The following is a 12077-nucleotide window of genomic DNA, read 5'->3' as shown; positions in this document are numbered from 1 at the left end:
ATACAGACCAGAAAGTCACAGCAAACATCAGTGTTACACGTTGTGGAAAGGAGTGAAACAAAAGCAACGGTAGTTTTCAGAAATGATTTTTCGTGAAAGCCCAGAACACTATTAGTTTTGTTGAGGAAGGTCTTATAAACAACCTACTTTCATGTCACAGCTCCTTAACACTAATTTGCGGTCAATCTACCAGACAAACGCTTTTGCTTGTCATGTATATATATTCACGTGTACTCTTCAATGATGCATGTAATTTCAAATATATGCAACAAACAGACATCATGGGTGACAGGACGAGAGTTCGGGAAAATGAATAGTTATATTTGCTAATTTTATGATGCGTGCAAATTTGGTATTGTAACACAATTATTACTCTGTTAGCATGTAGCAAGTGAGGGTTCGCATATCTCAGATGAAATAATGAAAAAGACCCCGTGAAGGTATACTGTGTGTACAAGCACATTAGATATCAGCTCAGTAAGCCATTTGGATGTAGTTAGTGCTTTCCCCACCTTTCAGAAAGGCATGTGCCAGGCCAAGTTGTGTTTGCGCAGATGACACCGTGCATTATTGCTTTATTTTTGCTAAGAATCAATATCCCCATGTCGTATTAACAGAGGTACTTAGCAGTGAATGACAGCATCATTGAACTGGACCAAATTACTTTCTTTAGTGTCCCTGGCAAAGACAGTAAGTGAGCAGGATCACCACTGGCAGTGGTAAAGGTGACTATATGCTGTGAAAGAAGTCTCTCAACTAGGACATATACTCACTAAAGTCTGCTGGGTTGTGGTAAATAGGGGCAGTGCAGGTTCTGGGTGGACAGGAAGTTCAGCAGCTTGTCCACTGGCCCATTGTAGATGCACATGCCTTCTGATATCATGTAGAGCTGTAGAGTGCAACAAGACATAATAGGCAGGCATGCGTAAATCAAGAGCAACTGAGGAGTCACTGTGCACAGTGACACATCTATGAAACTACCACAGGCTATAAATTTAATTGTTTATAAGTAGAGCTGTGCGAATAGAAAATTTTTTGGTGCGATGTGAATTCCAATATTGAAGTGTGAGTGCGAATCGAATCGAATGTTTTTCGAATATTTCTCGAATATTTTTCTAATACTTCGAAGAGAAATTGCAGAAAAAAATGTTGGAGAGGATTCCTAAGCGTATTCTTATGAGATAGCATCATGAAAGTATTTCTTTGCGCTAGGTTGATGAAGCGCTGGTGGGGTGGTGTTTCATAGTTGTCTTATCAAGAATGAGCAATGTAGAGGCCGAATTGCATTTACGTACATGATTTGGTGCAACCCAAGTGTTGCCTGAACAACACTTTACACATGATAGGCAAAGATGCCATTTCCTCAGTCTCTCATCCTCTTTCAACTTCTGTAGAAGCCCAACTGATGTGGTGGACAAGGGTGTGCTCCCTTCAAGTCCGGAGTTCCAAATCTGCCTCGTAGACATCGATATATAAGAACATCTGAAATTTTGGATGCTAAAAACCTTCGGCATCCGAATTTTTTTGACTTTCTGCCCAAATTTTAGGTCCAAGACAGCGTTAACTGAGCCCCCACCTCTGCCACATCTTTCGTCTCCATGTTGGAACCAGCGTTTTATTGAGTTAATACATTTGCGACCGTAGCGCAGCTTGAAAGGCAGCTTTGCTGCAATACAGGGGTGTGATGAGGTGAAGCATACTGAAAATCTAGGGACCACTTTCAATCGGACATGGGCTGTATCTTGGCCAAGTTCGACCGTAACGGAGCTTGAAAAGCATCTTTGCCGCACTAGGAGAGTGTAATGAGGTGAAGCATATTGAAAATCTGAAGGGGTCACTTTCAATCGGACATTGACTGTATCTGTCTTTGGGAAGTTCGAATTGTTCGAATAGTAAAATTGCAGTGCGAATCGAATCGTATAGCAAAGACTATTCGAAAAATATTCGAAATTTTGAGTATTCGCACACCCCTATTTATAAGTTACGTTTTTTTTTGTTGCGATATTATACTCAGGTGGTCTTTCAGAGCAGTGTAGTTCAAGCAGACAGACAGAAAATGAACAAGGCAATAGTTTTGTTCACTACTGTATGGACCGCTGGCGAGACAAGTGATGAGCATGTTTAGCCATTTTGTAATTTAATATTATGTTCGATCAAGCAGACATCTCCTCCTGTACTACAAGATGCCTTTACTGCGCACAGAACATAATCTAGTACCATGAACTGAACTCTTTACCCACCCTATCAAAGTGTGAGAAAAGCTTGGCACTTGGGTTGTGTATGGAGCAGAGCACCGTGTGGCCCGCTGCAGCCAATGTTTTCATCACCTTCACACAGCGAAGTGCAGAGATACTGTCCAGGCCACTGGAATAAACAGATTCACATACACAAGCACATCAGTAAGTGGCCTTTGGCTCAAGATTTGATGCAGTTTGACATGTCGTGTGTTTTCAGTGCACGTGCGGTTATCATTACAAGGAAACGCAACCTGGTAGGCTCATCAAGGAAGATGACTGGAGGGTTGCTGATTAGCTCCTGGGAGATTGCTAGCCTCTTGCGCTGACCCCCGGAGAGACAGCTGGTACGTGTGTGCTGGCATATGTCCAGACCCCATCGCGCCATTGCTTCGTCCACCTGCATTGAAAGGCAGGCTACAGTTGTGTCAAGCCGTTTCACAACTGACCAATAAATGTTTTGTCAGAACGCTTACCATGTAAGCGGGATACTATGCATAATGAGCAAAGCTTACATGCATTTTATGTTCACTACGCCATTGCCTCCAGTATGTTAACAGGGCCTGCCAGACCACACTGAGGAAGAGTGTTACATGGAGGGCATTACTTTCTCAAATGTTATTATCTTCAGTTATTAAATGCGAACAGCATTTCTTTGGCTAGCATAACAGATTCCGAATGGGTGGACGATTAACCTTCGTGTGATGTTACCTATCCATTCACTACTCAACTGATACAACATCAGTTGAGCTGTGAATCAGTAGTGGCTTGCACGAACTTCCTTTAGGCAAGACAGTGCGATGAGACACTTGGCATGTTTTCATGATGCTGTTGTATTGTTGTTAATATGTCGTTATTCTACTTACATTAACAATCACAATTGGCACCAGTCAATTTCTGCTGCAAATTTTTGGGCACTGCACGGCTGATGACTTTTTTTTAACACTTGTCATGTTTCTTATAGATTTGCATGCAGAAACAAAAGAGTGAGAGTAGAATGTGACGAAACTTGTCTGCACTATAGAACCAACAGTTATAGAAGGCCCAGGAAGTTGGTACTGCTACAGCAAAGCAATATAACTCCCATTTGTGGATAGGAATCATAAAAGACAGTGGTCTGCTACTACACTTGCTTTAGTAAGGGCGCTAATGGGTATTGTGCCTACAATAAAAAAGATACCTTTAAACAAGGCATCATGTATACATTTGAATTATTGTCAAAATGGCCCAACAAACTGCTGTTTTGTCAGTTCACAATGATGTAGTGAGCCAGTTGTGAGAACAAGTTACTGTAATGCTGTTGTTTTATTTGTCTGGGATAATGGTATGACTTAATGATAGTAAGACAACCACTGTTTTTTTTGTCTTCACTGATGTGCTCACAAGCTTCCTACTAGTTGGAACTTTATTGTATGACTGCCTCCATGACCGTGAACTTGGCTTAGCAGCTATGTTGTTGTGCTGCTAAGCGCAAGAGTGCCGACTCAATTTCTACATGGCAGCCACAGTTCAATGGGAGCAAAATACAAGTACACCTGTGTACTTACTATTGGCGTAGCTGGGGGGGGGGGGGGGGGGTGTTCACGCTCCCCTTCCCCCCAAAACCTTTTTACTTTGCATGTGTATATATACATGCACACATACAAATGCATTCACAAACATACATATAGGATGGTTGAACCCCCCCCCTCCTCCTCCAAAAAACGTTCTGGCTATGCTCCTGACCCAAGGGCTAGCGGCCGATGCCTAGGCAGGGGTAGAGGCCCACCCTGAATAAACTTCGCTAGACTTTGTAAATAAAGTTTCGTACATTTATACACCCCTGGTACTTAGATCTATGAGTACATTAAAAAATCCCAGGTGGTCAGTATTGGCAAGATTTAATACTGTACATGTAGAATCCATAACAGCATTACGCACATAAGGATGTCACATTTCGCGTAAAGTACATGCGTAGAAGCATTATCCTTCTTATGTATGCAACATTGTCACAAATGCCATGTGCGCAGTGCTAAAACCTGCTATTAATCCAGAGTCCACCACTAAGGGTGCGCCTGATAATCATCAAACGGTTTTGGCACTTGAAAAATCCAGAATTTAGGCATTCTGAAGAACAGCTAGCTGACAGAACAAAGTCTGCATTTGCACCCACCAGCTGCTCACGCTTTGAGCGGTTGAGGGACGGCATTCGCAGCTGGACACCCACAGTGAGTGCCTCGCGCACTGTAAGTTCAGGCAGCAGGCAGTCATCCTGCATGACATAGCAGCTTTGCTGGTTGAACAGCTCCGTGTCCCGCACCCAGCCGTTGACTTGCACCTCGCCTTGGTAGCCCTTGTCACTGCATAACAGAGAAGGCGTAACTAGAGTGAATACATTAACATAAACCCACAGGACTGAAGATTGCGGTGTGAATATACACTAGTTCAATAGAATCCAGTCCACGACAAAAATGTTTGCTTATTGAGCAAAAATATCCTGCTCACACTTAGTTAAAAATAGTATACGTCAAGAACAAAAATGCAGTTAGGCGTTCAAAACAGCCAGTTTCTTTCGAGGTGATGAGATCAGTGGCACCTGTAATGGACATCACGGTTATGTGGGTGTGTTCGCTGTAGCCAAGCGATAGTAATAGGTGAGCAAGCAAGAATAAGCCAGCAAAGTGGCAGTTTATTATTTATCGTTTTCAATGCTCAGATATACATCAGTGTCTCATGCTACAATGATTTGTACACTTCGCACCACTGTAATTCTACTGAATTTTGGCGGCATTTATTTACTTATTGCAAACATCACCCATCATGTGGCCATCATTAACCAACACTAACCGGCATTACCCACATTGGCCTACAGTGGCAATCAGTAAGCTTGCTTTGCTTCTTCAATACTGAGCCAATGATAGCATGTTCCAGGTTATTCAAAGTAGACACTTGTTCATCATGAACAGCTTTGCTGTGAATAAGTAGTTTAAGTGATGTGAAGTGCTCGGTCGTGGTTGACACACTTATTGTGTCAATTTCGCGGTCTATTCACTTTACTCACCTTTGTTATCGCTGACAAAAAACATGTTGCACCTCACTAGCGATGCCATTACCTCTGCACAAGTTTGACAGCAGAATCGTCAGCCACATCACTGATGTCATGCCAATTGCCACCAGAAATACTCTAGTGCACTTAAATGGTTCCCTCCTGCCATAAATGTGTTATTCCTTGCTCTTGTTACAAGGCCGCCCACCCCTGATGCTGTTATTAAAACAAGCCATTGCCTCTTTGCCTTTACACGCCCAATTACAGATGTAATATAAACCAAGGTACTGTGGTGATGCTACACCAGAGCACTCAACTAGCTTTTCCAGTGATGTGTCGTGGAGAAAATGAAAAATTCAATCTTAATTCTAAATGTATTTATATGCACAATGAGTTTACACAATGTTTCAGTATGAAATTTAAGCTGACGCACATGCTGTCAAACATAACGAACACTTAGGTAAATGTAAAATGTACAGTGCTGATATTAGTATGTAACTAGCAGATGTTTATAACGAATACAACACATAATTATGGTTTTTTTAAGCCATATGTGACGTCTGTTAGAGTGAGTTTTGACTGTACTACATGCACTTTATCGTCTGTTCAGAAGTGCAGGCACAGTATAACGAATTCAGATTTGTCATTCTTTTCAGTCTTATGCCATACCCATACACTAACTGTGAACACAACAATAATGTTTTGAATTCTTGTATGGAATTTCTTGCTTCTCCCAGCCTCAATTTGTTAATGTGTGCTTTTAAAGCAGGATACAGTGCTGAGCCTGAAATGCTGAATGGTGTAAAATGAAGAAAACTGGGAACTTACTAGTGGCCAGAGAGGACATTCATCAGCGTAGTCTTGCCAGCACCCGAGGGACCCATGATGGCCGTCAATGTGCCTGGTTCTGCCCTGCCATACATGCGGCTGATGAGCGCCTTTTTTTCTGTAAGACAGAAGAACAGTGTGCAGGCTAAAGTGCCCTAGTTTGCATATGTTTTGTGACTGAATGCAATGACATAATGATCATCATCGCTTTCCTTTGAATTCCTTACAGGTCCATTATGTTTCCAACACTCCCCATCTTGAAGACTACTTTAACGCGTGAAAGACAAAAATACGAAGAGAAACGATAGGAGAAGGCGTGCAGAAACACTCCATGTTTAAAAGCTTTTTAATGCAATCACCAGACAGTGTTAACTGATTAGTGATCACTTGATCACTGGTCTGCGACAGATGGTGATGCATGGCATATCTACAGCACACAGGAACAAGATAAAGGAAGTGCACAAGACACAAGCATCAGTGTCTTACTCCTTTGATTATGTCGGTGTACACTGCAGATATATCATTATCGCTAGGCCCATTTCTCTTCCACTACAGGCAACTTACTTTGCCCTGGCATTTTCTCTCTCAATAATGGAACATTGGTTATCAGTTCTAAACACAATGGTGGCATGTTGCAATAACCTTACGGCATACATTAGTGTACAGCACATAAAGTTGCACGAACTTTTACAAACCGTAAACTTTTTTCTTTACAGTATTATCTACTGAGAAAAACAATGCCGGTTTGTCTGTCGTTTACGCCGAGTGTGGCAACACACCTTTCTTCTTGACAGGCACTGTGTATGTGATGTTCTTCCAGTCGAGGTAGACGGCATTACACCGCGATTGCCGGAACACGTCACTCGATCGCGTTGCGCCATTCTCAATGTCCACCACGGGGCTTCCCCCGTTCTGGAAAGATACCACAAACTCCTGCGGCAGCAGCTGCGACTCGTCGAGTGACTCCTTGTCCGATGCTGCTGCTGTGCTGTTTCGGGGCTTCTCCTCTTCAGACTCGTTTGAGAGAGCCAGCTTGGAGCCTGCAGGGAAGGCGTAGTTGGAGTGTTAACATACCATACATGCAAATAGAAGGAAGCTTATGAGAGCCGGAGTTATTACATACCAACCGATTTGACACCCTTGAGAAGAGGCAAAAGCATACTGCAATTAATATGTAGATTCATTACTATACCACATGGCTGTTGTTAAGTGCTGTCAAGTTGCTGATGACATTGTGAGTATATGACCAGTAGTGAGACATGTCTAATGCAAGTTCTTAAATACTTCTACACGTTTCCCTGTGGTCTCCGAAATATTGTCTAATTACTTTGTGCATGCGTGGCCTCGTTTTTTTTCTATCCGCCACTTTGGCTAACATTAATTTTCTCTTCCCTGAGCTCTTGGCTCGAATGACGCGACGAAAATGAGGAAGTTTTAGTTTCGTTATCTTTGCTTCAAAAGAATGATTGTGATTGCTCTCTCTTATGTCCAATATATTTGTTCGTTTAGCAGTACATGCGGTTCTATTCCGGTGCCATGTAGCTCAATAGAATCATTGTTCTTAAAGATATTTCTGCAAGTTTCACAATTCACACCTAGACATTACCACTGGAAAGACCAGGGCATTTACTAGATGAATTTTAGTTCTGACATCATATGTACTTTTTTTTACCTATTTTCCTATTGCTATTTACCTATTACTTTCCTAATACTATTCTTCACAGCATTTCATTTCTCTTGTTGAGCTACTGCCAGGGTCTATTCTGGATTCTAGGAAAATCTAGTGTTCTACAACACCTGTTAAGTCATTATTTACCTGAATGCTCATGAGCTTCACTTGTTGTCATAACATAAATCTTTTCAGTATTTTGTTACAGTCAAACTGTATGCCTTATACTTTGTCTACTTATATATGGAGAAGTAGAAAAATAAACATCAGGTGGCCAGTGCCAAAATTTTCAGTTTAATTTTCTGAAGTGTGCAGGCATATTTATAGAAGGACCTCATTGTCACACCCATTAATAAACTGGTTTTCGCAAGTTCATTATGACACATATGAAAAAGTTCTGGCACATATATCAGCATGCAGCGTAGCCAGAAACTTTTTCTGGGAGGGGTGTGTGTGTGACCCCCCCCCCCCCCGGATGTGTGTGTGTGTGTGTGTGTGTTTGTGTGTGTGTGTACAAGCACGCGGATCAACATAGCAGCGTACTGACGGCATGTAAATTGACAACGGACTCGCGTTGAAAGTTAGGCAAGTTGGCAGGGGAGTAGCCAAGGGGGGGGGGGGGTTGGGGGGCTCAACCCCCCCCCCCCGAAATTTTTCAATTTTGCTTGCGTATATATACACGCACACATACAAACGCACGCAGACAAAGCTATGGTTGAACCCAGGCCCCCTCCCCCCCGAAAAAAATTTCTGGGTATACGCCCCTGCAAGTTGGTACGGGATCATCTTCTGAAAAAACTGCGCAGCAGGGGTACGGGATACAAAGAAAGAAGGAGGAACTAACAAGCGCAGTGTCCGCGCTTAATTGTTTGTTCATTCTTTCGTCGTGTCGCGTCCTAGCTGCCGCGCTGTTTTTTCAGATGATATATAGGCTCACTTATCACGTACGTGGCAAGAGGTAAAACGTCCCACCTGAGCGCGCGCACACATAGAGGAGTTATTTACGGCTGATTAGATCTAAACCGCGCTGCCCGGACGCAGCTGGTGGGAGAAAATCACCCGGTAGTGGCAAGAGTGTCCTATATTCTCAGCGAAAATATGCGTTCTTCACAGATAGAACGACGCAATTTTGCCCAGAACAAAGCGGGCATGCACGTTAATGTGACGCATTCGTAGCGCCAGTGCCAACAAAAATAATAATAAGTCGGCCTCCCCCGACACACATAGCAACAGCGAAAATTCCGCCGGGAAAAGGTACTGCATGGGCACGGACTGCATTATTGGGACAAAGGACCTTTACTGCTTCAAAGCTGCTCAACACCTGCACATTCAAACAGTGCACGTGACGTGTGCGAAATCAGCCCAAAATATACGTTTTGATCACAACAATCCGAGTTCACCAACAACACAAAAAAGCGTCCCAAGCATCCCGCAGTGCCAAAACAAACACGCTGTACTGCACAACAGAGTAAACAATAGACTGCTTTACTTAGAGGAATGACGATGACTCATCGGCTGCAGGCACACGATTCGATCTTTTCGTCATTCAACAAATGAATGAAAAGCGCAACGCTGTATATGGCTTCACCGCACAGCTCTTTCCGTCGAAAGGTCGGGTGGCGCGCGCGCGCCACGACACAACGCTTCAACACAGCCTTCGCAGGAATGCCGTGCAGAGACCCACAGACAAGCGCACAGTGCGATCGTAACAGCAGACATGCGCCGACCTAAGAAAAACTAGCGCGAACAAAATTCATTACCGTTAATATCAGCTAAAGCAAACGATTGTGGAGGTGGTGCGTTTGCAGATGCCAGTGGTACTGTACTGTTGGAGCGGATAGACGAACAGTTTTCGCAAGAAGCCAGCACAACACCGAGGCAAAACAAACCTTGTGGTTGAGGCTCACCGCGAGACAAAGCAACGAGGTGACTGCTTGCAAAGTCCAGGGATAATGAGCGCCTTTGTACTTCAGCGAGTGTCGGGCAACAGACATGTAAAGTCACCCAGCCACCGAGCAAATCCACGCACGTAAAGGAGACAGATGCTGGCGAGGAGGAAAGGAGAGAGGCGTTGAGGATGACGAAGGACGAAGGTATATAGTAACGAAGGGGCCACAGAAGCAATAAACAATGAGAAACAGCCTTCGAGGCGCGCATGCGCTCTGTGGCTCCAACGCCCAGGGACGCGCGACGCGGGTGGAACTGTTCTCCGTAGGACCGGTAGCGCCATCTCAAAAGCCCGCGTCAAAACCCGGGCTTTCAGGGATGCCGGCGAAGCATCGCGGCGAAGAATCTGTTCCAGGGGTCGGGAAAGAGCGGTTTGCGAGCGCGAGTTTCAAAACTTCCCGGCTAGTACTATACGACATGTGTGTCGATGTTTCAATGAAGACTACCACGCCTTCAGTATAGGTCCCCTAAATAAAAAAGAACGAAAGAAAGGAAAGGAAACAATTAGGAAATATTATATTCCTTACAGGAATCGTCAGCTGGATAATATACATCAACCAAAATATATGGAAAGAGAAAAACTTGTCTTGCTCTCCTTATCACTGCACCTCTGCATGCACGAAGTAGCTTTTAGTCCTTAGATTCAAAATAACATTCGGAATTATTCTCTTCCATGACTGACATATGGAAAATTGTTTGGCAGTGTAGAGGATCCTCAGAGAGAAAGCAGGGAGATCAACCAGATTTGGGTATCCGGTTTGCAACCCTGCAGTGAGGTGGGGAAATAGTGGTTGGAAAAGAAGGTGCAGTCACTATGCCAGTACCATATATCTCAAAAGAACCCAGCTGTGTTCGTACATATTTTCGCAACGTTCTCGACTCGCGATCACACATCACCACGTACAGGAACAGACCAAGGCTTACGTTAACCAGGCAAATTTTAGCTTCGGGGCTGAGATCTGTGTCTTTCATAAAACCATATAAGTTTAGATACAGGATTACCCGGTACTTCAATATCGTAGAGCTCAATAGTATACGTTGCTGGGCTAGCTGGTTCCAAGTCTTCAAAATTGGCTAGCGCGAAATCGACAAGGACTACGAAGGAACCTGTCCTGTACATCTGTGTTCCTTCGTAGTCCTTGTCGATTTCGCGCTAGCCAATTTTTAAGATCGTAGAGCTCTAACCAAAAACAAACTCGTAACGCTAAGCGAGGAAACAAAATAGGTAAAGAAATTTATTTACCAAAACATTTTTACCATCACTATAAGTGCGAAATTCACACTCCGTGGTAATAACTTTACACAATTAAGGTTGCAAATGCATTCATGCCATGTGTATGATACAGATGCAGCAAATTACCTGTGATATGCACGAGTTTGTGTACTCATGCTGAAATAGTTTAGTCTATAGCAAAGCGCATATATGAATGTGACGGGTTAGTGTTATGCCATTAAAGTGAGATGGGAACGAAAAGAACGCGCCGAAGACGCGCGAAATGTCACTGGCACGGAAAAAAAAAAAAAAAAAAACTTTTTGTCATGTTAGCACCTTGCAAATAACAGGCGTACACTAAATGAATTGTGCCGAGTAAAGTACTTCACCTCAGTTTTGCACGAACGGAAGAGTCGCAATATTGGCGTTGCGGTAGCTGTGACCGCGTGTCGTGTTTACTGTACGGTACCACGAGCTAGCGGAGGTCTGTCTGTGTTTGCCGTAGCGGCTGTCGCTTCGCACACAGTCGCAACTGCTCAAGCCATCCAATCGACACCCTTTTTCTTTGCTTATCAAGGCTCTGACGCATTTCCAAGGACGGCTGCAGGAGGCTAAGAGATACAGTGACCCCCCTCGAGACATCCTGTGTTACTCTTTACTGTTTCTTTCTTTCTTTTTTTTTCTGCATACATACATATCTGCTCATACACGTACACAAGATCGTCTACGCGAAGTTCAATGTTCGGAGTAAACAGAGGCTGCCTTTACTCCCTCGTGAACCACCTCAAAAGTTGGAACAGTTAGGGAGGGGCCAGTGAATATATGCCGTAAGCTGGGAAATTTGTGGCTCGGTATGTATAAGAGGTACACACCCTTACAAAAGGTACACGCCCGCGCAAAAATAAAGCTATTCCAGAGCGAGCCAGCATAGACAAAGATACGCCCATGCATAATCAGTAAAGGGAGTTAATGCTCGCAACTGCTCCCTTTATCCACCACGTAACTCTCACCGAGAAGTTTTACCACAGCTAAGTTACGGAAGGTTCTGTATTATTCTAACAAACAAAAAAAAAAAACTTTATGTATGACAGTTCTGCACGGCCCATTATGGGCTTACAGTATGTTCAAATAAAAAAGAAAGCATATGTCCAAGTGGGTTAT

At 43.6% G+C, this 12077-nt stretch overlaps 1 protein-coding gene across 1 annotated transcript in view; it reads right to left on the bottom strand.

The window, feature by feature from the left end:
* Positions 1–12077, bottom strand: part of LOC119393378 (ATP-binding cassette sub-family G member 4-like) — a 46397-nt gene that overhangs the window by 22554 nt on the left and 11766 nt on the right. Inside the window, 7 exon segments of the mRNA XM_037660354.2 lie at positions 774–795; positions 797–889; positions 2241–2364; positions 2489–2634; positions 4387–4573; positions 6088–6205; positions 6867–7127. Coding sequence (XP_037516282.2) covers positions 774–795; positions 797–889; positions 2241–2364; positions 2489–2634; positions 4387–4573; positions 6088–6205; positions 6867–7127 — 951 coding nt within the window.

Source organism: Rhipicephalus sanguineus, chromosome 5 (genome assembly GCF_013339695.2).
Source record: "Rhipicephalus sanguineus isolate Rsan-2018 chromosome 5, BIME_Rsan_1.4, whole genome shotgun sequence".
NCBI lineage: Eukaryota > Metazoa > Arthropoda > Arachnida > Ixodida > Ixodidae > Rhipicephalus > Rhipicephalus sanguineus.
This window is presented reverse-complemented; position numbering and strand designations above follow the sequence as displayed.